The 25,605-nt window shown below is 39.6% G+C and overlaps 1 protein-coding gene and 1 pseudogene across 1 annotated transcript in view; one reads left to right on the top strand and one right to left on the bottom strand.

The window, feature by feature from the left end:
• Window positions 1-25,605, top strand: part of LOC105483668 (coiled-coil domain containing 38) — a 67,499-nt gene that overhangs the window by 26,499 nt on the left and 15,395 nt on the right. The window contains exons 5-10 of the mRNA XM_011744641.3: window positions 2,179-2,243; window positions 8,838-9,001; window positions 9,096-9,176; window positions 12,140-12,297; window positions 16,165-16,263; window positions 18,591-18,639. Coding sequence (XP_011742943.1) covers window positions 2,179-2,243; window positions 8,838-9,001; window positions 9,096-9,176; window positions 12,140-12,297; window positions 16,165-16,263; window positions 18,591-18,639 — 616 coding nt within the window. The remainder of the gene's footprint in view (window positions 1-2,178; window positions 2,244-8,837; window positions 9,002-9,095; window positions 9,177-12,139; window positions 12,298-16,164; window positions 16,264-18,590; window positions 18,640-25,605) is intronic.
• Window positions 21,244-25,306, bottom strand: LOC139356781 (oocyte-secreted protein 4B-like; annotated as a pseudogene).

Consider the following 25,605-nt stretch of genomic DNA (forward strand, 5'->3'; position numbering starts at 1 on the left):
TTCTAATTCTGTGAAAAATGACATTGGTAGTTTGATAGGAATAACATTGAATCTGTAAATTGCTTTGGTAAGTGTGGACATTTTTAATGACATTGATTGTTCCAATCCATGAGCCTGGAATGTTTTTCAATTTGTGTCGTCTATGAATTTTTTCAGCAGCGTTTTGTAATTCTGATTGTAGAGTTCTTACACTTCTTTGGTTACAAATATCCGTAGGTATTTTGTGTGTGTGTGTGTGTGTGTGTATGTGTGTAATGTAAATGGGATTGCATTCTTGATTTGGCTCTCAGCTCGAATGTTATTGATGTATACAAATACTATTGATTTTTGTATATTGATTTTTTATCCTGAAACTTTGCTGAAGTTGTTTGTCAGATCTAAGATTCTTTTGGTGGAATCTTTAGGGTTTTTAAGATATGGAATCATATCATCAGTGAAGAGAGATAATTTGACTTCCTCTTTCCTATTTGGATGCTTTTGTTTCTTTCTCTTGCTGGAGTGCCCTGGTTAAGACTTCCAGTATTATGTTGACTAGGAATGCTGAGAGTGGAAATCCTTGTCTTGTTCCACTTCTTAGGGGAAATGCTTCTAACTTTTACCTCTGTATGATGTTAGCTGTTAGTTTGTCATAGATGGCTGTTATTATTTTGAGGTATGTTCCTTCCATGCCTAGTTTGTTGAGGGTTTCTATCATAAGGGGATATTGGATTTTATTGAATGCTTTTTCTGTGTCTATCGAGATGATCCTATGGTTTTTTGGGTTTAATTCTGTTTATGTGGTGAATCACATTTATTGATTTGTGTATATTGAACCAACCTTGTATTCTAGGAATAAAGCCCACTTGATCATGGTGAATTAACTTTTTGATGTGTTGTTGGATTCAGTTTGCTAGTGTTTTTTTGAGGATTTTTGTGTCTATGTTCATCAAGGATATTGACCTGTAGTTTTCTTTTTTGTTGTGTCTTTGCCAGATTTTGATATCAGGATGATACCAGATTCATAGGATGAGTTAGGGAGGAATCCCTTCTCTTTGATTTTTTTGGAATAACTTCAGTAGGACTGGTGCTAGCCTTTCTTTGTACCTCCGGTAGGATTTGGCTATGAATCCATCTGGTCCAGGGCTTTATTTGGTTTGGTAGGTTGTTTATTACTGATTCAATTTCAGAACTCATTATTAGTCTGTTCAGGGTTACAATTTCTTCCTGATTCAATCTTGGGAGGTTGTGTGTTTCCAGGAATTTATCCATTTCCTCTAGATTTTCCAGTTTGTTTTCATAGAGGTGTTCATAATAGTCTCTGAGGATCTTTTATATTTCTGTGGGATTGGCTATAACGTTACCGTTGTCATTTCTGAGTGTGCTTATTTGGATCTTCTCTCTTTTTTTCTTTGTTAATCTAGCTAGTGGTCTGTCAATCTTGTTTACTCTTTCAAAGAACCAACTTTTTGTTTCATTGATTCTTTGTATGGTTTTATTTTTTCCTCTCAATTTCATTGAGTTGTGCTCTGATTTTAGTTATTTCTTTTCTTCTGCTAGCTATAGTTACATTCTTATTAAGAGATTTTATTTTATGCCACATTCTGTTGGTTTTTATGAAGCGAACATTATTGAAATGTAGCATATGTATAAATTTCCAGAATGAAAAAAGCTTGAAAGGAAATATTTGGTATTTTCTATTGCTAGGTTGTAAAACTAGTTGTCATCTTTGCCTTTCCTGACATAAATTTGGTTTATGAGCCCAAAAAGATTTTGCCTAAGAGCTTTGGTTTTATGTGTAGATTGGCCAAACATTAAGATTTAAAATACTTCAGTCTTACTTGGTACAGAACAGGCTTAGGTTAGTTGTGTGACCTTGGATAAGAATTTTGACAGCTCTACACTTCAGGACCTTACAGACAGGATAGGGATAGTAGTAAGTACCTTATTCGGGTTGTTGTTAGGATTAAGTGATATGTTTAAAGTGGCTAATGAAGTTTTTGGAATATGATAGACATAAAATAAATTGTAATTACCATTATTAAATTAACTTGAGTGGTTAGGAAAAGGTTTATTTGAAGGTATAGTATTTTTAAAAGATCGGATACATACTGTAGAATAATTTAATTATATGGCTTTTATTTTATACAGCATTTTTAAGGATGATGCACAAACTTAAGTCTATTTCAACTTTCTTCACAGGTTCAGACACAAAAAGGACTGTCCATGAATTTATTAATGACCAGAGAGACAGGTTTCTGCTCGAGGTAGTAAAAATAACTTTGCTCCCCTAGCCAAATGGAAGACTTCTTGTGTAGTGTTGTCAAATATTTACCTTGACATTTTGCTTTTCTATTACATGTCCCAAATATATTGGTTGAACAGGTTGGTTTTTTCATGTGTTCATTAATTTGAAAAATACTTACTGAGAGTTTACTATGTGCCAAGCAGTAAACAAAGCAAAGGCCTGCCCCTCAAAGGATTTACATTCTAATATCCCAGACAAGGTTTTTATACTTCCTGGAACCTATCAGAAAAATTATTCTAGAAAATATCTGGTTCTAGTTTGTTCCTTTTTCCCCACTTATCTCTCCTATGACCAGGATAGCACCTGAGATGCCCTGTTTAATGCAGCTTCTCCTGATGCTTTGACTGAATATGGTGGGAATCCAAGCACTCTGGAAATTCAGACAATTCTAGAATCCCTCCAGCTTTCTTGATACCTACTCATGTCAGAACAGTGTGGCAGGTCCCTTGTGGAGTCTTTTATAAAAAATGATAGAGGCTTTTTTTCCTGCCATCAAAAACTTTAACTAGAAGCCAGGTGTATAACTGAAAACATGATTATTTACTATGTCTATATGCATATTCATTTACCATAGGTAAAGCAGATATGCCAAGCACTTAATGGGAAAATAATTACAAAATGAATGAATTGAACATTTTTATACCTTTATTGTCAAGTATCTAAGTCCTCAGAAATAATACCACACATCTACAGCCATCTGATCTTTGACAAACCTGAGAGAAACAAGAAATGGGGAAAGGATTCCCTATTTAATAAATGGTGCTGGGAAAATTGGCTAGCCATAAGTAGAAAGCTGAAACTGGATCCTTTCCTTACTCCTTATATGAAAATTAATTCAAGATGGATTAGAGACTTAAATGTTAGACCTAATACCATAAAAATCCTAGAGGAAAACCTAGGTAGTACCATTCAGGACATAGGCATGGGAAAAGACTTCATGTCTAAAACACCAAAAGCAACGGCAGCAAAAGCCAAAATAGACAAATGGGATCTAATTAAACTAAAGAGCTTCTGCACAGCAAAAGAAACTACCATCAGAGTGAACAGGCAACCTACAGAATGGGAGAAAATTTTTGCAATCTACTCATCTGATAAAGGGCTAATATCCAGAACCTACAAAGAACTCAAACAAATTTACAAGAAAAAAACAAACAACCCCATCAAAAAGTGGGCAAAGGATATGAACAGACATTTCTCAAAAGAGGACATTCATACAGCCAACAGACACATGAAAAAATGCTCATCATCACTGGCCATCAGAGAATAGCAAATCAAAACCACAATGAGATACCATCTCACACCAGTTAGAATAGCGATCAGGAAACAACAGGAAACAACAGGTGCTGGAGAGGATGTGGAGAAATAGGAACACTTTTACACTGTTGGTGGGATTGTAAACTAGTTCAACCATTATGGAAAACAGTATGGCGAGTCCTCAAGGATCTAGAACTAGATGTACCATATGACCCAGCCATCCCATTACTGGGTATATACCCAAAGGATTATAAATTATGCTGCTATAAAGACACATGCACACGTATGTTTATTGCAGCACTATTCACAATAGCAAAGACTTGGAATCAACCCAAATGTCCATCAGTGACAGATTGGATTAAGAAAATGTGGCACATATACACCATGGAATACTATGCAGCCATAAAAAAGGATGAGTTTGTGTCCTTTGTAGGGACATGGATGCAGCTGGAAACCATCATTCTTAGCAAACTATCACAAGAACAGAAAACCAAACACCGCATGTTCTCACTCATAGGTGGGAACTGAACAATGAGATCACTTGGACTCGGGAAGGGGAACATCACACACCAGGGCCTATCATGGGGAGGGGGGAGGCGGGAGGGATTGCATTGGGAGTTATACCTGATGTAAATGACGAGTTGATGGGTGCTGACGAATTGATGGGTGCAGCACACCAACATGGCACAAGTATACATATGTAACAAACCTGCACGTTATGCACATGTACCCTAGAACTTAAAGTATAATAATAATAAATAAATTTAAAAAAATAAATAATCTAAAGATGTTAACATGTCTCAATTAAACTCTTTGATGCTAATGAGTAAATAACAATGTACTTGACTTTTCCTAATTTCACATCACACATTTTGGGGCATAAATTTAGTTAGTTAGTACTTCCGTACACTGCCAGCCACAATCAACATAAAATATCTCACTTAAAGTAACTGATAAAGTTATAAATAGAACCTGATGGCTTCGTTTGTTAAAAAGCATTTCCTGGGTATGAGTTTGGTCTTTATTATAAAGTCCTACTAACATAACAGATGTCCTAGGTAGTTTAAGGTGGCGCTTGACAGATACACTAGGATTTTAGGACATTTATATTAAATATACCTCATTTCCTTTCTTTGCTATGTCCCTCCCTTCCTCAACTAGTTTGGTGAAGTGTCCACTTATCAAAAAGACTTGTACAGTCTATCCTCTGTATCCACAGGTTCAGCATCTGAGAATTTAACAAACTGCAGATCACAAATATTGAGAAAAAATGATAAAAAAAACAACAAAATAATATAAATTTTGAAAAATTATAAAGTATAACAACTATTTATATAGCATTTACATTGGTATTAGGTACTGTAATTAATCTAGAGATTATTTAAAGTATATGGGAGAATGTACATAGTTATATGCAAATACTATTCCATTTTATATAAGGGACTTGAGCATCCACAAAATTTGGTGTCCTTGGGGATCCTGGAGTCAATCTCCTGTTGATGCCAAGGAACAACTATTTGTAGTAAAAAATTCGACCTTGTCCAGAAAGAGTCTGACCTTTGCCCTTGACTTCTGGGTGGTAATCTATATCATACTTAATAAAGGTGTCTTTCTTTAATGTAGAACTGGTCACATCTGACAGTCTTAGGGTGGGGGCTGGCCATCCCAGAAATACTAACAATGGGACTTAGAGGTGGGGCTTTGGGTCACACTTAGAGGGTCTGGAGACTGGAGACAGATCAACCACACGGTCAACCAATCATACCTAGTTAATGAAGCCTCAGTGAAAACTCTAGACACTGAAGCTCATTTGTACTTCCCTTGTTGACAGTATTCTGTGTGTGCTGTCACATGTAGATGCAGGGAGGATAACGCCTCCTAGTTCCGTGGGGAGGGAACACTGGAAGCTTTGCATTTAGAATTCACTCGGGCTCTGCCTTATGGGTCTCTTCCTTTGGATGATTTCAATCTGTATTCTTTCCTTTTAATAAACGATACCCATGAGTATAGTAGCTTTCAGTGAGTTTGTGAGTCCTTCCAGCAAATTACCAAAACTGACAGTATTTGGGGGAACCCCTCAAACTTACAGTCAGCGTCAGAAGTGAGAGCAGTCTTGGGGACTACGATATGAAATTTTCAATTTGGCTAACTCTGGGTAACTTGTAATAGTTTTCAAAACCTGAAGTGGCTTCATGGCATCTTTATTTTTTTATTTATAGCAGAGTTGGGACATGAAATACCCATTTAAAAATTATTAACATTGACATATTGTGAATTTAATATTATAAACACTTTATGCCAATAAATTTGACAACTTAGATGAAATAGACAGAGTCCTTGAAAGATGCAAACTACCAAAGCCTACCCAAAAAGAAAGAAATAAATGGAATAGTTTTATGTCTCTTAAAGAAATTGAACTTACAGGTAAAAATCTTCTCACAAAGAAAAACCCAGATTTATTGGTTAATTCTGCCAAATATTTAAAGAAGAAATAAATTTAATTTTATACACACTGTTTCAAAAAAATGAGAAAGAGGGAATACTTCCCAACTCATGCTGTGAAGCCAGCATTACCCTCATATCAAAACTAGATAAAATGATTAGAAGACAAGAAAACTAAAGACCAAGATCTCTTGTGAGCATATATGCAAACATTCTGAACAAAATGTAACAAACCAAATCCAATAATACATAAAAATGATAATACATTATGACAAATTAGGGTTTAATCTAAGAATACAAAAGTAATTTAACATTTGAAAATGAATCCATGTAATACACATTAACAAATTAAAATTGAAAACCCATATGATTATCCCAATTGATGCAGAAAAACCACTCAACAATACCCAAAATTCATTCTTGATAGAGACTCTCAGCAAAGTAGAAAGAGAAGTTCCTCAACTTTATAAAAAGACATCTACTAGAAACTTATTACTAACATTATATATCTAATGGTGAAAGACTGAATGCTTTCCCCCTAATATTAGGAACAATGCAAGGATTTCCACTGCACCACTTCTTTTCATCAGTGTTCTGGAGGTCCTAGCTAGTGCAATAAGACAAGAAAAAGAAATGAAAGACATCCAGATTGGAAATGAAGAATTAAAACTGTCTTTATTTACAGACAACATGATCCTCTCTGCAGAAAATCCGAAGAAATCTATTTTAAAACTACCATAACGTACGAGTTATGGACCTAAAAAAATGGAGAGTGATACCATGTTCATTGATCCAAAGACTCAATATTGCTGAGATGCCAAATCTTTCCAGATTGATTTACAGATTAATTTATTTAATCTATAAATACAATCTAAATGCAAATCCCAGGAGTCTTTCTTGTAGAAATTGAAAGACTGATTCTAAGTTTTATACAGAAATGCAAAGGACCTAGTTTCCAGAGCTATGAAGCATCAAAAATGCTATCCTACTTGCAAGCTAAGAAGTTAGTCTGATACAGTTTCATAGTTTCAATAGAAGACACCAGACTCCTGGGTCAGAAATAAAGAATAGTTTCTTATTTATAGCCATTCCACCCCTGGGAATTTATCCAAGAAAAATAAAAGCACATGTGCTCATAGCAACCTTATTCAAAGTAGCCCAACGTAGGAAACAAGCCAAATGTCCATGAACAGGTAAATGGGTAACCAAACTGGGGTACATCATCATAACTGATCACTACTCAGCAATAAAAAGGAATTAGTTATGGATACTCTACAACATGGATGACTCAAAATAGTTATACTAAGTTTATAAATCCAGATAGAATAATAGTTCATACTATAATTTCACTAGATAAAATTCTAGAGAATGCAAGCTCGTCTATAGTGACAGAAGACAGGTCAGTAATTGCCTGGGAAAGGAGTTGGGGAGGAGGGAAGAAGGGATGGATTACAAAGGGCATGAGTAAACTTTTTAAGGTGATGAATATGTTCATTATTTTGATTGTGGTGATGATTTCCCAAGTATATACATATGTCAAAACTTACCAGATTGTATACTTTAAAAATGTGGAGTTTATTGGATATTATACCTCAATTAAGCTAGAAAAAAATTACAAAAATGATTCTACAATTACTCATCTTTTCTAACTATTATTTTTCCCCCTCTGCTGGATTATTGCCACCAACATACAAACATCCTACTATTTACCCCATCTTTTAAAACAACGCCACCCCAAAAACCCTCTTTAGATATCAATTTGGCTAACTCTGGGTAACTTGTTAGTTTTCAAAAACTGAAGTGGCTTCATGGCATCTTTATTTTTTTATTTATAGCAGAGTTGGGACCCTCTTTAGATATCACATTACATACCATGGTTGTTATCGCTTTAAAATCATCTCATTTCCATATTTTAAATTCATTTATATTATAATGTATGTGGCCTTATTTATGATTTTTTTTTCCTGTATGGCATTAAAAACCCAAATGGGTCTGGGTGTGGTGGCTCACACCTGTAATCCCAGCACTTTGGGAGGCCAAGGCAGGCGGATTGCTTGAGCTCAGGAGTTTGAGACCAGCCTGGCCGACATGGCAAAAACCATCTCTACTAAAAATACAAAAATTAGCCAGGCATGGTGGTGTGCACCTATATAGTCCCAGTTACTTGAGAGACTGAGGTGGGAAGTTTGCTTGAGCCTGGATGTTTGAGGCTGCAGTGAGCCAAGATCACCCCACTGCACTCCAGCCTGGGTGACAGAGCGAGACCTTGTCTCAAAAACAAAACAAAACAAAAATCACCACGTGGATTCTTATATTCTATACTAAAAAAATAGAAGGAAATAGCAGGCAGATGTCAAAGTTGTGTTTGGGGATCTAAATAGGCCTTTTTGATTACAGTTAGATGTGGTACCCTTGGGCTGGCTCCCAGGAATGCACCACTGGCATGGCAGAGTTGAAACTGCTTTCTCCCATGGTCTTCTTATTGGCAGAGATGCTGGTAGCTTTTGTGACTGCAGACAGCCCAGTTTCCCAATTCCCAGAAAGTACTAGAGGGTAATACACTGTAGGTAATACCAGATGCATCTGCTCTTTGGAGGAATATGCAGCTATTTTTTATTTCTAGGGCAGAGCTCTTTTGGAATAGCACTGACCCTCTTCATAAAAGTAAGAGAGGGAAATTAGTCTCCCCTCTAATAATCCCCGAAAATAAAACTCCTTCAAGAAATAAAGTCCATTGCTCCAAGATTTAGGCATACTATTATTTCCAATACAAATGTTTACTTGCTGTGTATAAGACTGTTGAAATTACTAAAAATGTGGAATCATGTTTTTACACCTCTGTCTTCAATGCCCCTAGTATGCTTTGTCAACCAAAAGAAACACAATCAAAAAGTTTGAAAAAGACATAGCAATGAGGGAACGGCAACTCAAAAAAGCAGAGAAAAAGCTCCAAGATGATGCACTGGCCTTTGAAGAGTTCCTTCGAGAAAACGACCAGAGATCTGTAGACGCTCTTAAATTGTTAGTTTCATCACTCTGGCCAAACCCCTCTCACCTCTTTTGTTTGTTTGTTTGTTTCTAAGAAGTAAATTAACAGATCTTCATTGCTTTTCAGGGCAGCACAGGAAACGATAAATAAACTCCAAATGACAGCAGAGCTGAAGAAAGCAAGCATGGAGGTACAAGCAGTGAAAAGGTGAGGGTGGGTACAATCTTCTCGTGGCCAAATTTCCACGACCCATTAAAACCTGTTTATGCCAGGTAAGACGTAATAATCCTGATCATCCTTATCAGTTGATGATGTCATAAGTATGAACGAATTTTTAAAAATAAGTAACCTGTCCATCAAGCTTTGTTCCTGCCTGGGTATCAGGACAGTATGTGGCTTCTGGCTGGAAAGTCTCTCTAACTTGTAGATACAGAAGCAAAGAAATTAGTTGAAGCAAAACAATCAGGAATAAACAATAAATTACTGTCTAAGTGCCCTTCTTCATTCATTCATTTTTTTCTTTGTATATTTTTAGTTTAGTCTGGTTGCACTTTTTCATTCATTCTGAGACGTTTTTTCCCCCACATTTTAACATCTCTGAAATTGGGACTCATTCTACAATTATCTTACAATCATCATGGGCAGTATTTTTTATGTTTACGCTTACATAGTAGAAACTAGTATTCTTATTAAAAACTAAGATCTGCCGGGCACACTGCTCGCCTCTCAGCTCCTTTGGAAGTTGAAGCGGGAGGACTGCTTGAGCCCAGGAGTTCAAGTGAAGTCTGAGCAACACAGCAGGACCCCATCCCTAGTAAAAATAAATAAAAATTAAAAAGCTAAGCTCTATAAAGAGAAAAAAGTATTGGAGCAGGTGTTGGGTGAAATTGTACCATTTGCCACCCCTTTTCAAACTTGGATGTTTCCTTCCATGGTCAAGGAAACTCACCTGAATTAATTTTTTTTTTTTTCCTTTGAGAGGGAGTTTCGCCTTTGTTGCCCAAGCTGGAGTGCAATGGCGTGATTTCGGCTCACTGAAACCTCCACCTCCTAGGTTCAAGTGATTCTCCTGCGTCAGCCTCTCAAGTAGCTGGGATTACAGGTGCACACCACCACGCTTGGCTAATTTTTTGTATTTTTGGTAGAAACGGGGTTTCACCATGTTAGCCAGGCTGGTCTCGAACTCCTGACCTCAGATGATCCACCCACCTCAGCCTCCCAAAGTGCTGGGATTACAGGCATGAGCCACTGTGCCCGGCCTAACTAATTTTAAGTAGCTAAAGAAGCTTCCTTCTGTCATCATTTTTGGACACTAATTTCATGATTCAGCAGACACTGTAGTGTTGGTATCAGGTCAATGCTAAACTTACTTTTCCTTGGTGAGAACTTGATGCTTACCTCTCCTCTAGAACTAGGTCCTAGGCTTCTTACATCCTTTAGACAAGCTAGTCTGAAATGAAGCAGAGTTGATTTCTCGGAGACCAACTGCACTAACAGAATGTGTGTTTCACATTCTGGCTACAGTAGGCTCTTCTATTTTAGGAGCCTAAAACTGAAGCTGCTCCAAGATGGAGCATTTCCTTCTCTCTTTCACCCCCTAATGCAATTAGAAGATTCTATCCATTTATAGAATGTTTCTAGAGCTAGACTAGCAGCCTCTATTTTAGTGCAAAGTACTGCATTTATGCACACTAGCCACCAAGTTAAGCCCTCCAAATGGCCTTGCCGAAGAGAACTTTTGATCGATTATGTGTCACATCATCCTAGAAAGGTGCAGGAGATCATGAAAAACAAGCCTGTAGTGGAGCAAGGGCAGCAGGTTCTCTACTCTCTTTATGGCTCGAGATGGCCCCAGGAGGCCTCCTCTACAGGTAGCGCTGGAAAGGGAAGGGGGCATCTTCTGAAGCTTTTGCTTGGAAGCTGTATCGTTCCAGCCAGTTGTCACCCCGTGTTCTTTGTGGCATATCCGGGAGGATTTCAATCTAAAACGGAGGCAGCCGTAGAAGGAAGGGCTCCCATCAATCTTCCAACTGGTGATATGTGAGGCAGCCATTTACTGACCCTTGAATATCACTCTCGCACCAGGGCTGAAGGAAGCCTCTGACAGATAGAAATATTAAAGCTGAAAACACTGATACAAAGTACTATTGATAAGAGTATTGGTGAGGGTCTGAACAACGAAGGCTCTGAAAGATAAAGGTTTGGAAGCTCCCTTTCAAGTGGGCCTTCTTTTGTTACTTTAACATCCCTCTCTGTCCACTTTGTAATGTAATTACTATAATGCAATGTGAAGCTGGGCAAAAGTTTTTGGTCCAAGTCACTCAGTATTGGCAAGAGCTTGGGCATCTGAGTCAGACGGACCTGGGTTTGAGTACTGGCTCTACCATTTACATCTCCTTTCCAAGATAAGAACAATAGTACCTGTTTTAAAGTGCTGTCCTGAGGATAAGCATATGTCTGTAGTGTGTCCTGCCTACAGTAGTAGGTTCTCATTAAGTGTTAGTTTCTTTCTTCTCCTTACAAATGTACCACCTTTTGCTACTTTTTTTTTTTTTTTTTTTGATGGAGTTTGGCTCTTGTTGCCCAGGCTGGAGTGCAATGGTGCGATCTCGGCTCACTGCATCCTCCGCCTTCCAGGTTCAAGCAATTCTCCTGCTTCAGCCTCCCAAGTAGCTGGGATTACAGGCGCCTGCCACAACACCTGGCTAATTTTTTGTATTTTTAATAGAGATAGTGTTTCGCCATGTTGGCCAGGCTGGTCTCAAACTCCTGACCTCAGGTGATCTACCTGCCTGGCTTCTCAAAGTGCTGGGATTACAGGCATGAGCCACTGTGCCCGGTCCTGTTGCTACCTTCTAATTTTTCCCTATGTCTAAAATGTAATACAGTGTTTCCCACAGAAATAATAAATAAGTCGAGTAAAACTATCATGTCTATTCTAAATGTGTGCGTATCCTGGGACATGTTTTATTTAAACAGCATTCCTAAAGTTTTATTTCATCTCATTTCATATTTCACTGAAGCCCATATTTTTATGGCCATATTTATCCTTTTTGATAATTAAATTATTAATTCAGTACACAATCAAGAGCAAAAATTTTGTAAATTTTTTTTAATGAACATGCTTTCACACAGATATACCTAATCATATCTTTCTTTCTTTTGAGTAGTGAAATAGCAAAAACAGAATTCCTCCTCAAGGAGTACATGAAATATGGTTTTTTTCTGCTGCAATTGTCTCCAAAACATTGGCAAATCCAGCAAGCACTAAAAAGAGCACAGGCATCAAAAAGTAAAGCCAATATCATCCTTCCAAAAATATTAGCAAGTAAGTTACTTATTCTCGACTTCCATGAAGTGAATATTCCTAACTCCAAAATCATCTGCTTCAATGTTTTTTATTTATCTAAATAGATTTTTTTTTAAAACAGAACCTAAACAAAGATTTTCACTATATCTGTTATTGTGTATCATTAATTTGGAAACTTGGGCTAATTTCAGATATAAAGTGCCTTTGTCCATTTGTGTTGCTCTAGAGGAACAGTTAAGGCTGGGCAATTTATAAAGAAAAGCAGTTTATTTGGCTCGCAGTTCTGCTGGCTGTACAAGAAGTGTGGTGCCAGCATTTATTTCAGCATTTATTTAATTATTACGTCAGGCTTCCACTCATGGCAGAAGGGAAACGTGTACAGAGACCACATGGTGCAAGGAGAAGCAACGGTGAGGGGAAGCAGGTGCCAGGCTCTTTTCAACAAGGAGCTCTTGTGGGAACTAAGAGAGTGAGAACTCACTCATTGCTATCAGGATTGCACCAAGCCATTCACAAGGGGTCTACCCCCATGACCTGAGCATCTTTCACTAAGCCCCACTTCTGACACTGGGGACCAAATTCCAACATGAGATTTGGAGTGTAGCATAAAGCAATAAAAATATATGCATGGGGGAAAGATAAAATATATTATTTTCAACTGATATGGTAGCATACCAAGAAATCCCCTCTAAAACCCTGAGAGGCTATTTGATTTTATTAAAAGATTCTGTAAACAGACACTAAGTCGTTTATGTGGCTTTTTCTTTCTTTCTTTCTTTTTTTTTTTTTTTTTTGAGACAGAGTCTTGCTCTGTCACCCAGAACTGGAGTGCAATGGAGCAATCTCGTCTCACTGCAACCTCTGCCTCCCAGGTTCAAGTGATTCTCCTGCCTCAGGCTCCTGAGTAGCTGGGACTACAGGTGCGTGCCCAGCTAATTTTTGTATTTTTAGTAGAGAGGGAGTTTCACCATGTTGGCCAGGATGGTCTCAATCTCTTGACCTTGTGATCTGCCCACCTCGGCCGTCATTTATGTTTTATTAACCTAAGTAAACTAATATTATTAATTAGAAAATACACAAGAAGGTGGGACATGGTGGCTCATGTCTGTAATCCCAGCATTCTGGGAGGCCAAGGCAGTCAGATAACTTAGTTTGGGACCAGCCTGGACAACATGGCAAAACTCCTTCTCTACAAAAAGCAAAATATTAGCTGGGCATGGTGACACGCACCTCCCAGCTACTCAGGAGGCTAAAATGGGAGGATCACCTGACCCCAGGAAGTCGAGGTTGCAGTAAGTCATGAGTATGCCACTACACTCCAGCCTAGGTGATGGAAGTGAGACTGTCTCAAAAAAGAAAGGAAGGAAAGGAAAGGAGAAAGAAAGAAGAGGAGGAGGAGAGGAGAGGAGAGAAAGAAAAGAAAAAAAACGAAAAGAAAAGAAAGAAAAGAAGGAAATTAAATCTAAGAAAACAACCTGTCTCAAAAAAGAAGGCAGGTAGGCAGGCAGGCAGGAAGAGGAAGGAAGGAAGAAAGGAAGGAAGGGAGGAAGGGAGGAAGAAAGGAAAAGGAAAAGAAAGAAAGAAAGAAAGAAAAAAGAAAGGAAAGAAAGGAAAGAAAAGAAAAAGAAAGAAAGAAAGAAAGAAAGAAGGAAAGAAAGAAAGAAAGGAAGGAAGGAAGGAAGGAAGGAAGGAAAGAAAAAAGAAGAAAGGAAAGAAAGAAAGAGGAAGAAAGAAAGGAAAAGAAGAAAGAAAGAAGAACAAAAGAAAGAAAGAGAGAGGAAGGAAGGGAGGGAGGGAGGGAGGAAGGAAGGAAGGAAGGAAGGAGGGAAGAAAGGAAGGAAGGAAGGAAAATATACAAGGAAATTAAATCTAAGAAAACAATAACCTTAATGTGTGTGACCTGGAGATTTGAGAAATAGAAAACTATGTAACTATGTCATGTTTTCAGATAGAAAGATTGATATGTAAAGTTGCCAAATTGTCTAAAACTAATGTATAATTTTATGGAATTTTAAGTAAAATGTTACCAAAAATGTGACAGGGAATTGGGTCTTGGGTGGGGAGAGCTTTGCACAATGATCCAAAGGTTCATCTAGAAAGATAAGCAAATACTTTTGAATTAGGAAGGTAATGGGAGGAAGATTACAAATCCTTTAAAACTGTATATAATATATTATCATGGAATCTCAGGAATCGAAACAGTCATGTACTGGCATTAGGTCAGCTCAGCGGATCAGAGAAGGGCCCCATTACATATTTATAAGAATTTAAGCCAGGTGCAGTGGCTCACACCTGTAATCCAAGCATTTTGGGAGGCTAAGGAGGGAGGATTGCTTGAGCCAGGAGTTTGAGACCAGCTTGGGCAACATACTGAGACCTCGTCTCTACAAAAAATTTAAAAATTAGCTGAACATGGTGGCACACAATTGTAGTTCTTCCACTAGGGAGGTTGAGGTGGGAGGATTGCTTGAGCCCAGGAGAAGGATGTTGCAGTGAGCCATGATGATGCCCCTGCACTCCAGCCTGGGCAAAAGACAGAGACCCTGACTCAAAAAAAAAAAAAAAAAAAAAAAAATGTAATAAGTGAAAGCGGGGTCACAAATCAAGGGGATGATTTGCACTTTCAACTAACAGGACCAGACTTATCCTCTTGCCTGAAAAACTGGATAAACATATGAAACAGGAATTTTCAGACATTGGACATCAAACAGCAAAGTAGATTGATCCCTTGGAGAGGGGAAACCAGTGAGGTGAGCCCTAGGATTGCCTCAGCTTACTACCTGGAGAGAGTTTCCAGGATGCAGTGCAGGGAAGGGAGCCAGGGGCAGCCCAGCTGAGAAATGACGCCACTACTCCAGGATAGGAGCATTTACACCCCAGAAACTGGTGGACTACAAATCAGGGGGCATTTGCTTTCTAGAGAGTTAGTTGTTAAACATTTACCAACACACCACTAATGGGTTCCCTGCTTGGTTCCCTGCATCCCTCACTGTGCCGAGTGTGATTAAATTAGGCCATATGTGTAAAGTGTTCAGCACATGATAACATTTGGTTAAAGCTAAATGGTGTTGCACAAGAGAGAAAACAAGTGGGTAAAAAAAACCCAAGAAGTATTTGCATTTAGCAACTTAAGATTTAGTCCTTCTTGGGCCAGGTGCGGTGGCTCAATCCTATAATTCCAACAATTTGGGAGGCCAAGGCAGGCGGAGTACTTGAGCCCAGGAGTTGGAGACCAGCCTGGGCAACATGGTGAAACCCCATCTCTACAAAAAAAAAAAAAAAAAAAAAAAAAAAAAAAAAAAAAATTAGCCAGGCATACTGGTATATACCTGTAGTCCCAGCTACTCAGGAGGCTGAGGTGGGAGGATGGATTGATCCCAGGAGCTCAAGGCTGCAGTGAGCTGTGATGGTGCCACTGAACTCCAGCCTGGGTAAAAGAACAAGACCCTGTCTCAAAAAAAAAAAAAAAAAAAAGATTCAGTTCTGGGTTCATCATCTAAATAGAGAATGTTCAGACACTAGTTAAGTCTGTCAGTCCAGAGGCTTGAATACCTAACATTTGGGATTTTAGGAGTTACGACAGAAGGATGTTGAAAATGGAGATGTCCTAGCGCCCTACTGGTCAGTTCTCCTACCTTCTCCTATCCCAGAGACCAGTCCTTACTATCTGCATATTATGTTTGTTTATTACCATCTGCATATTACGTTTGCATATTACCATCTGCATATTATGTTTGCTGGTTGATGATGTCTCCAACTTATATTTCTGTCCCTGGAAGTTTTGACAATAACTCTATCTTCAGCCTGAGACAAAGCTCTCTTTCTCAGCAGTGTTTTTTCCCCCCATCTTTCTTTTTGTCTCTCCTTTTCATTTTCCATTTCTAGAATTATCATTACATTCGAGTAAAAAGGAAGGCATTCTTGAGGAGTTTGGGGGGACAGCCATCCTTTCAGAAGATGCTTCTCAGGAAAGAGACAGCCAAGGTAAAAGTAGATTTGGGACTCATGAAAGTAAAACCTGAGAATGTCCATTTCAAAGTGGAGACAGGACTACAAGCCAGCCTGGAAAATGGAGGGCTGTGTCCACCCCACCCTCAGTCCTAGCAGCCAGGGGCTCTGGTTCTCTCTCTCATGTTATCACAAAATGCCGAGAGGTGCACGAGTGGATAGAATAGGCAGAGAATCAGAGGAAAAGGGTCCCTGAAACATCCCCTGGCTAACCAGCACATGTCCTGAAGTCCTTCCAAGCTGAGGCGCCTCGTTTCTCTGGCGCAGGCCTGCCTTCTGCTGTTGACAGGCCCACTCCCAGGGCCCAGAAAACCAGGCCATTTGCAACCAGGTGACTGCCTTTGGCCAGTGATTCAGAGAATTAACCCTTGGGAAAAGGATTAATTTAGAGCAGAGGTAGTTCTAACCTACCCACCATCAACTCCAAGAAGTCCTTCACTATCACCGTCCCTCCCTGGTGGAATGACCCTCCTTCTCCCGCTCTGCATCACAAATTCAGACCAGAGATTTGGCCCCACTGGGCTGTGCTATCTGGCCCCAGTGTTTTGGTGTTGTTTGGCTTGGTGGCCAATGTTTAAAAATCAGCACATGTAGGCCAGGCATGGTGGCTCACACCTTTACTCCCGGCACTTTGGGAGGCTGGGGCAGTGGATCACTTGAGCCCAGGAGTTCAAGACCAGCCTGGGCAGCATGGCAAAACCCCATATCTGCCAAAAATACAAAAATTCGCTGGGTGTGGTGGTGCACGCCTATAGTCCCAGCTGCTCGGGAGGTTGAGGTGGGAGGATCACTTGAGGCCAGCAAGTCGAGGCCACGGTGAGCAGTGATGGTGCCACTGCACTCCAGCCTGGGTGACAGAGTCTGAGACCCTGTCTCAAAATAAATAAATAAATAAATAAAGTAAAAATAAGCATATCTCATGAAAAAAAATCTGTATTTCTATCTTCTCTTGAAAACCACAAGATTTGATGTCTGGGATCAAGTTGGGAACTTTCCCGTGGGAGGGGTCTGATCTCTCATGTTGCTTTGTCTTTATTGGGACCACTCCACTCCTTTACCTGCCCTGCCCTGTATCCATCCGAGTTTGCAGTCCCTAATACAGGCTGACCCCTGGGGACTCCTTTTCTCCTGTATCCTACTATCAACCTTGGAATGTATTTAGTGGTGGGATAAAGGTCAGGAATACAAGTTGCCTGCCCAGAAATGACCCTGGTATGAGCCTGAAGCATTGTGCATCTGGCCAGCTGATTGAAAAGTAAACTCTTTTGGGCTGTGAGGCCACTTTGGCTCACTTTAAGACATATTATTTTGCCTGTTGGAGGATCTAGAGTAGGGTGTGGGGGCAGGGGTGGGGTAGAGGGAGTGGGAGGTGGTGTCAATGTTCTCTTCTCTTTGAAATTTTGAATATAGAAGTTTCTCAGTTTAAATAACACCTCTTAACAATACTTTTTAGTAGTACATGTTAGGGTACCAGCTTAAAAGCTGAGATAGGCCCGGCGCGGGGGCTCGTGCCTGTAATCCCAGCACTTTGGGATGCTGAGGTGGGTGGATCTCCTGAGGTCAGGAGTTCGAGATCAGCCTGGCCACCATGGTGAAACCCCATCTCTACTAAAAATACAAAAATTTGCCGGGCTTTGTGGCGGGCACCTCTAATCCCAGCTACTCGGGAGGCTGAGGCAGGAGAATCGCTTGAACCTGGGAGACAGAGGTTGCAATGAGCCAAGATCGCACCATTGCACTCCAGCCTGGGCAGCAAGAGCAAAACTCCATCTCAAAAGAAAAAAAAAAGCTGAAACAATAATTTAAGATGGTGACGGGACCCATCTGGTTGGTTCTTCTTCATCCATTTTTTCGCCTTCTTTCCTTTACTCACCATGTATTTGTTGGAGACATAAATATTTCAGGTGCTCTTCAAGACCCCACGTACACAAACACAAATAGTACATAGTTCTACACTCCTGAACTACACACTATAATGGGGTGAGTGATATATAGTTATAGACAGTGAGGGCTTTGGAGGGAAAAGCCAAAAATGTGATCTCTCCCTGAGGCATTTAGAAGAATGTGTGCCTTTCATTTTATTCTTATGCGTGCAACTCAGTTTCAATAGAATAAAAGACCTCCAATTTCTATGCAATTATTCCAATAATAAAATAATTTTTTTAAATAAAGAAGTAATGGGCATGTCTGTGCAGAAAAATGAATACCTTGCCCCAAGTGCATGGGCTTATTTCTAATTCCATGTTATTTCTCTTCACTCCACCATCACCAACGGCACGGCCTCACCTGGACATTTTGAACAGGAAAGCCAAGCAGAATCCTGAGTCGCACCTCAGAGAAAATCAAATCAAAGTACAGTATATACTTGACTAACTCCCTTGGGAACTGGGAATGGTTTTCAGCAAATAACTTTTAGCCTTTTCTCAACATCTATGTCATGTATCCAAAACTGTTGTAAGAGATCCTGGAGGCAGTGGTGCCATCTCTGTGCACTCCTGAGATCTCACAGGCCTCTCTCCATTCTTTGTTAAGTATCTATAGCTATTATTTGCAGAAACTATCTGCCCCCTTGCATCTTGGGTCTTTGCTTCTCAGAATCCACTGCCCTATTTTTTATTAAGCTATTCTGCTAGCCTGTGTGTTTGCAGTTTCACCATGTGATTCAAAATTGCCGCAATTAGGATCATAAAGTATTTTGTTGTTGTTGTTTTCCCCCCTCACTTAATTGTTCACTCATTATTTCAGAAGTCACCCGTTCTCAACCCTTTCTACCCCAAGACAGCTTCTTTAAGAAAATATGTTGATGCCTGGGTTGGGTACACCAGCCCAGAGGAAGGGATCTGGGCCAGCATCATAGTATCATGACAATCTCTGAGGAAAACAGAAACATTTTGCTGTGAATTCTAGGCACCCTCTGAATTCTGGACATCCGCTTCTGTGGCACTTGGCAATCGCTATTTTTTGTAATTAAATGTTCATTTTGAGATCGTTTTAGATTCACACGCAATTGTAAGAAATAGTACAGAGAGACTTCATATACCCTTTACCCAGTTTCCTCCAATGGTATCATCTTGCAAAACTGTAGCACAATACCATAACCAGGATATTGACATGGATGCCATCAAATACAGAACATTAGCGCGGGGTTCTTCATGTTGCCCTTTTATAGTCACATCCACTTCCCTCTCCCACCTCCCCTTAACCCCTGGCAACCACCAATGTGTTCTCCATTTCTATGATGGTGTTATTCCAAGAATGTCCTATAAATGGAAATCTACGGTATGTAATCTTTTGGGATTGGGTTATTTTGCTAAGCATAATTCTCTGAAGATTCACCTAAGTTGTTCGGTCTATCAGTAGTTGGTTCCTTTTTCTTGTTGAGTAGTATACTATGGTATGGACGTGCTGTAGTTTATTTGCTCATTGGAGACCATCTGGATTATTTTGAGTTTGGGGATATAATGAATAAAGTTGCTAGCAATATCTTTGTTCCACCTTTTGTGTGAACATAATTTTCACTTCTCTGGAATAATTAGAATGTAATGCCTGGTTGGGTGGTAGATGCGTGTTCAGTATTTTTTGTTTTTGTTTTTGTTTCCTTTTCGAGATGGAGTCTTGCTCTGTAGACCAGGCTGAAGTGCAATGGCACAATCTCCGCTCACTGCAACCTCCACCTCCCAGGTTCAAGCAATTCTCCTGTCTTGGCTTCCTGACTGGGATTACAGGCGCCTGCCACCACGCCCAGCTAATTTTTGTTATTTTTAGTAGAGACGGGATTTCACCATGTTGGTCAGGTCAGTCTCGAACTTCTGACCTCAGGTGATCCACCCGTCTCGGCCTCCAAAGTGCTGGGATTACAGGAGTGAGCCACCACACCCGGCCACATGTTCAGTTTTTAAAGAAATTGATGAATTGTTTCTCAGAGTGACTATATCACTTGACATTCCCACCAGCATTATTTGTGGGGTCCAGTTTCCTCATATCCTCAACAGCATTTGGTGTTTGCACTGTCTTTTATTTTAACTATTCTGTTAGGTATTAATTTGATTTTCCTAGTAGCTAATGGTGTTGCGCATATTGTCGTGTGCTTGTTTGCATCTTTATATCCTCTGATGAAATATCTATTCATATCTTTTGCTCATTTTCTAACTGAATTGCCTTTTAAAAAAAACTGTTGGATTTTGAAAATTCTGTATATAATTAGATATTAGTCCTTTGGGGATATGTGGTTTGCAAAGAATTTCTCTAAGTGTGTAGACTGTCTTTTTATCCTCTTAATAAGCTCTTTTGTAGAGTGAAAGTTTTAATTTTGATGAATTTCGAGTTATGAATTTTTTCTTTTATAGTTCATGCTTTTGGTGTCAATTCTAAAACATTTTCCCTAGCCTTAGACTCAAAGATTTTTTTCCATATTTTTTCTTAAGTGTTTTATAGTTTTACGTGTAAGTTTGTGATCCATTTTCCATTTTGAGTTAATTTTTGTATAAGGTGTGAGGTTTAGATTGTGGTGATGGTGTTTTTTTGCCTGTGTATCTCAATTGGTCCTGCACCATTTGTTGAAAGGGCATCTTTCATTGAATTGCTTTTGCACCTTTGTCAAAAATCATGTAAGCATATTTATTGGGGCCTATTTCTGGATTCTCTATTCTGTTCCATTGATCTATATAACTGTCCTGCCACATGATCTTGACTATTGTAGCTATTACTTTTTTATTTTTATTATTTAATATAGGCAAGGTTTATTACGTGTGATCTTGATTTCACATACAAAGTTAGAATGGCAATTACACTTAAAATTAACTCATTAAAACTTGTAAATATCACAGTATAGATATGTTATCCAAAATCCAAAGGTAGTGAAACTGGTAACATACTGCTACTTATCTTTGGACAGATACAACCATAGTATTAACGGAACTGGTTCCCGGACAAGTATGTACCACTTGCTCCCATGCCTTAGGGAGGAGAGGATGTTATAACACAGGCGGTATTGATGCAATGACTCGTGAATAGTTGCTCCTAATTAACACTGCTAAAATTAGGTTCACATGTTTCACTTTGTGTGGGAGCTGATGACTCTTGTTCTTCTGTGTTTTGAGTGATATCTTTCAAGGTGTTGACATCAAATCCACTCATTCCAAAATGCATCACAGATGGGAATTTAAGCCTCTTTACAAAGCAAACCACTAGAAATTATAGGTAGTATGCAGCACTGATCTGTAACTGATCTCTGATAATATAGCAACATCATTTCTTTGGAACATAATTTTCTTGATCCTACAAGAAGTGACAGGGTAAGAAAACTTATAGTTAAATGGCAACAGTCTTGTTACAGGACAGTTATCTCCCAGGTGTATGTCGCTAGTTTTAATTTCTGTGTTGTTATCAAAGGGCCTTATTTTCATTCTGACTAACAATCAATTATCAGGACACGTTGAAACTATTGCAAGTCAGACAGTGACCTAGGCCATCAGTAGTCAACTCAGTCATTGCTGCAGTCCAGTGTCTTCTTTATCCACTGAAGATCTGTGTCTTAGGTCTGGGTTGAGTCCAGAAGAATTCCAAAACAATAGAGAAAACAGGAAGGACCTGCCTAAGAGCACAGACGTCTTCATTGCTCCAGATTCCAAGACACAACACAGGGAACGGAAAATGGCCTGTAGCTATTAGTCTTAAGGTCAGGGAGACTTCTTATGTAATTCCTCTTTTTCAAAACTGTGTCGGCTATTCTAGCTCCTTTTTCTTTTTATATAAATTTTAAAATAATCTTATCTACATCTACAAAAAATCTTTCTGGAATTATGATGGGAATTGTGTTAAGTCTTTTTATGGGTTGAATTATGTCCCCCACAAAGATAAGTTGAAATCCTAACCCCGCCGGGCACAGTGGCTCAAGCCTGTAATCCCAGCACTTTGGGAGGCCAAGACAGGCGGATCACGAGGTCAGGAGATCGAGACTATCCTGGCTAATACGGTGAAACCCTGTCTCTACTAAAAAATACAAAAAAACTAGCCGGGCGAGGTGGCGGGCGCCTGTAGTCCCAGCTACTCGGGAGGCTGAGGCAGGAGAATGGCGTAAACCCGGGAGGTGGAGCTTGCAGTGAGATGAGATCCGGCCACTGCACTCCAGCCTGGGCGACAGAGCGAGACTCTGTCTCAAAAAAAAAAAAAAAAAAAAGAAAAAAAAAAAGAAATCCTAACCCATGGTACTATGTACATGACCTTATCTGGAAAAAACATATTTTTTATTACACCTTTGCAGATGTAATCAAGGTAAGATGAAGTCATTAGGGTAGACCCTTAATTCAGTATGACTGGTGTCCTTACAAGAGAAGAGACACAGAGACACAGGGAGAATGCCATGTAATGACAGAGATTGAAGCGATGAGGCTGCAAGCCAAGGACTGCTGGCAACAGGAGCAGCTAAGAGAAAGGCATTAATAGATTCTTCCCTAGAGCCCTCAGAGAGAACATGGCCTGTTGACACCTTGATTTTTGACTTCTAGCCTCCAGAACTGTGAGAGAATAAATTACTGTTGTTTTAAGCTGTTGTTTGTTACATCAGTCCTAGGAAACTAACACAACCCTGTATATCAATTTGGGGAGAACTGATTTCTTTACTATGCTACATTTTCCAATCCATAAACACAGTCTGCCTCTCCATTTGTTTAGATCTTCTTTGATTTCTTCAGCCTTCTGTAGTTCCCAGCTTACAAATCCTATACATGTTTTGTTAGATTTATAGCAAAATATTTTTGTCTTTTCTTTTTGAACAAGCGTAAATGGTATTGTACTTTTTATTCTGGTGTCTATGAAGTCATTGCTAATATAGAGAAATACAATTGATTGTATACCCTGACCATACTGAACTCACTTATTAGTTCAAGAGTTTTGTTTTGTTTTTAAAGATTCCTTTGGATTTTCTACGTAGACCATTATGTCATTTGCACATAAGGACAGCTTTATTTCTTCCTTTCTGATCTTTATGCCTTTTATCTTTTTTTCTTGCCTTATTGCAATGGGTAGAACTTTCAATGTTGAATAAGAGTAGATGGAGCAGTTATCTTTGTCTTGTTCCCAGTCTTGAAAGGATTTAGTTTTTCACCATTAAGTATAATGTTAGCTGGAGAATTTTTGTAGATGTAGATACTCTATCAAGTTAAGAAAGTTCTTCTCTGTTCCAGTTTTCCTGAGAGTTCTTATCAAAATGAGTGTTGAATCCTGCCAAATGCCTTTTCTGCATCTAGATGCACACAGTAACATGCAGACACCACATTCGCTCCCTCAGAAAGCTCACCACTCTCCTAGTCTCATCCATTCATTCAACAAATATTTATTGAGTGCCCTAACAATAAATAAAAGACCATCTCTGCCCTCATGGGGCTTACCATTTAGGGAGGAAGACAGACAAGTTGATTGCAATACAATGTGATAACGTTATTAGAAGGATAAGCCCAGAGTGCCACAGGCATGCAAAGGTAGGACTCTTAACCCAGAGGAGAGGTGAGGGCATGGGAGGGCAAGGGCAGGATCGGTGAATGTGCTTCAGAGCAGGTTGCCTCTAAGCTGAGTCTATGAGAGGAGGAGGAGTTTGTGAGGACAAGCTCTGGAAGAGGGAGTGCTTTCTGGTACAGAGATGACAGAGTTTGGTTGTGTCAGAATGACTGGTTTATCATTCTGGGTAAAAAGGGGAGAGGCTCAAGGAGTATATGGGCACTGCACCATAAGCAGGGAAGTGGTGATACTATCTATCTAAGCAGTCTGTGCTTTGTTCCAAGGACCCTGGGGAGACACTGAATGTTTTAAGCAAGAGTAAGACAGAGACCCAATCCTATTTGCACTTTAGAAAAATGGATGTGGCAGTATTTTAGAGAATGAAATGGTGGAGGACAAACTAGAGATACAGTGGCCAGTTAGGAGCCTATTGTCGCAATTCAGGTGAAAGAGATTGGACTGCCTAAACCAGATAATGGCATCGGGAACAAAGAAGGAAAGGCTGTGAGAGACATTAGGGAAGTGGCATTGACAGGACTTTGAAGGGCTTATGTAAAGATTGAGGGAAGTGTCAGGAAAAGAGAGTGGTTACAGATAACTCCCAGATTACTAGCATGGTCTTGCCATCCAATAATATTGGGAATCCAGTAAGAGGAGCAGGCCCGCCTGAGGAAAAAGAGAAGGAGTGTGATTTTGGATGTTCGTTTTAGCTCCCTATGGGACAGCCTTGTGGGTACTGACGTCCAGTTGAAGGTTGAACACCGAAATCTAGAGCTCAAGAAAGAGATAGAGATGTGGGAGTCATTGGTGTATTAGCAGTGGTTGAATCCATGAGAGGGATGAGGTCTCCCCAAAAGAATGGGTAGAAGGAGAAGGGAAGAAGACTGAGGAGGAGCCCAAAAGACGACAAAAGTATCAGAGAGGTGGGAAGAGAGTGACTAGAAAGTGATGTTGCTCAACCCAAGAGCAGAGAAGGTAGACTGTAATATCAAATGCTTTCTCAGGGTATGTTTCCCTAAAACTAATCTATGTCCCTGGCCTTTTCTGTTTTCCCACACCTTCTCTCCAACTGCTCAACAGGCAGCTCCAGGTGTGTATTTTGTCCCCTCAAACTCAACATGAATAAAGCAAATATTAATCTTTTTCTTATCCCATCTGTAAGCCATTTTCCTTCCTATGAGTGCTACCTCCATTTTTCCAGGCTCCAGACCACAAATGTTGGAGTCATCTTTGTCTCTTCTCTTATGGCCCCAAGACCCCTTTCTATTTTTGGTTCCCATTATTTCGTTCTTCCATATCTCTAAATTCTCCTCCCTCCCCATACACTTACTCATTGTTGACATCATCACTGCCCTCTATCTGAAAATGTTAATGACCTAGATCACACCAACAGCCAACTTACTCTGTCCCTATCCCTGCCTCTTTAATATTGCAATCAGTTTCCATTCATCTTTCTTACAGGATTTTTCCAGAGCCACTTTTCAAGCCACATGATTATGCTTTAAGGAGGTACCTCATTGTCCATCGCCCCAACCAACATCTTGTCAGTCTGATTGGAAGATATTTTGAGAAGTAAAATCTGCTCTTAAAGAGAGAAGCATTGCCTTACTTGGGGACAGTCAGAAGGCTGTGATACAGCTTTCACTTTGAGCAGTAGAGCACATTTAGATTCTCAAGAAGAATGTATTTAAAGGGACAAAGGGATGAGGCAATGTAGGCTGTCATGTATTTCTTTAAAAATAAAGTTACCGGCCGGGCGCGGTGGCTCAAGCCTGTAATCCCAGCACTTTGGGAGGCCGAGACGGGCGGATCACGAGGTCAGGA

The sequence above is a fragment of the Macaca nemestrina genome, chromosome 10 (genome assembly GCF_043159975.1).
Source record: "Macaca nemestrina isolate mMacNem1 chromosome 10, mMacNem.hap1, whole genome shotgun sequence".
Taxonomy (NCBI): domain Eukaryota; kingdom Metazoa; phylum Chordata; class Mammalia; order Primates; family Cercopithecidae; genus Macaca; species Macaca nemestrina.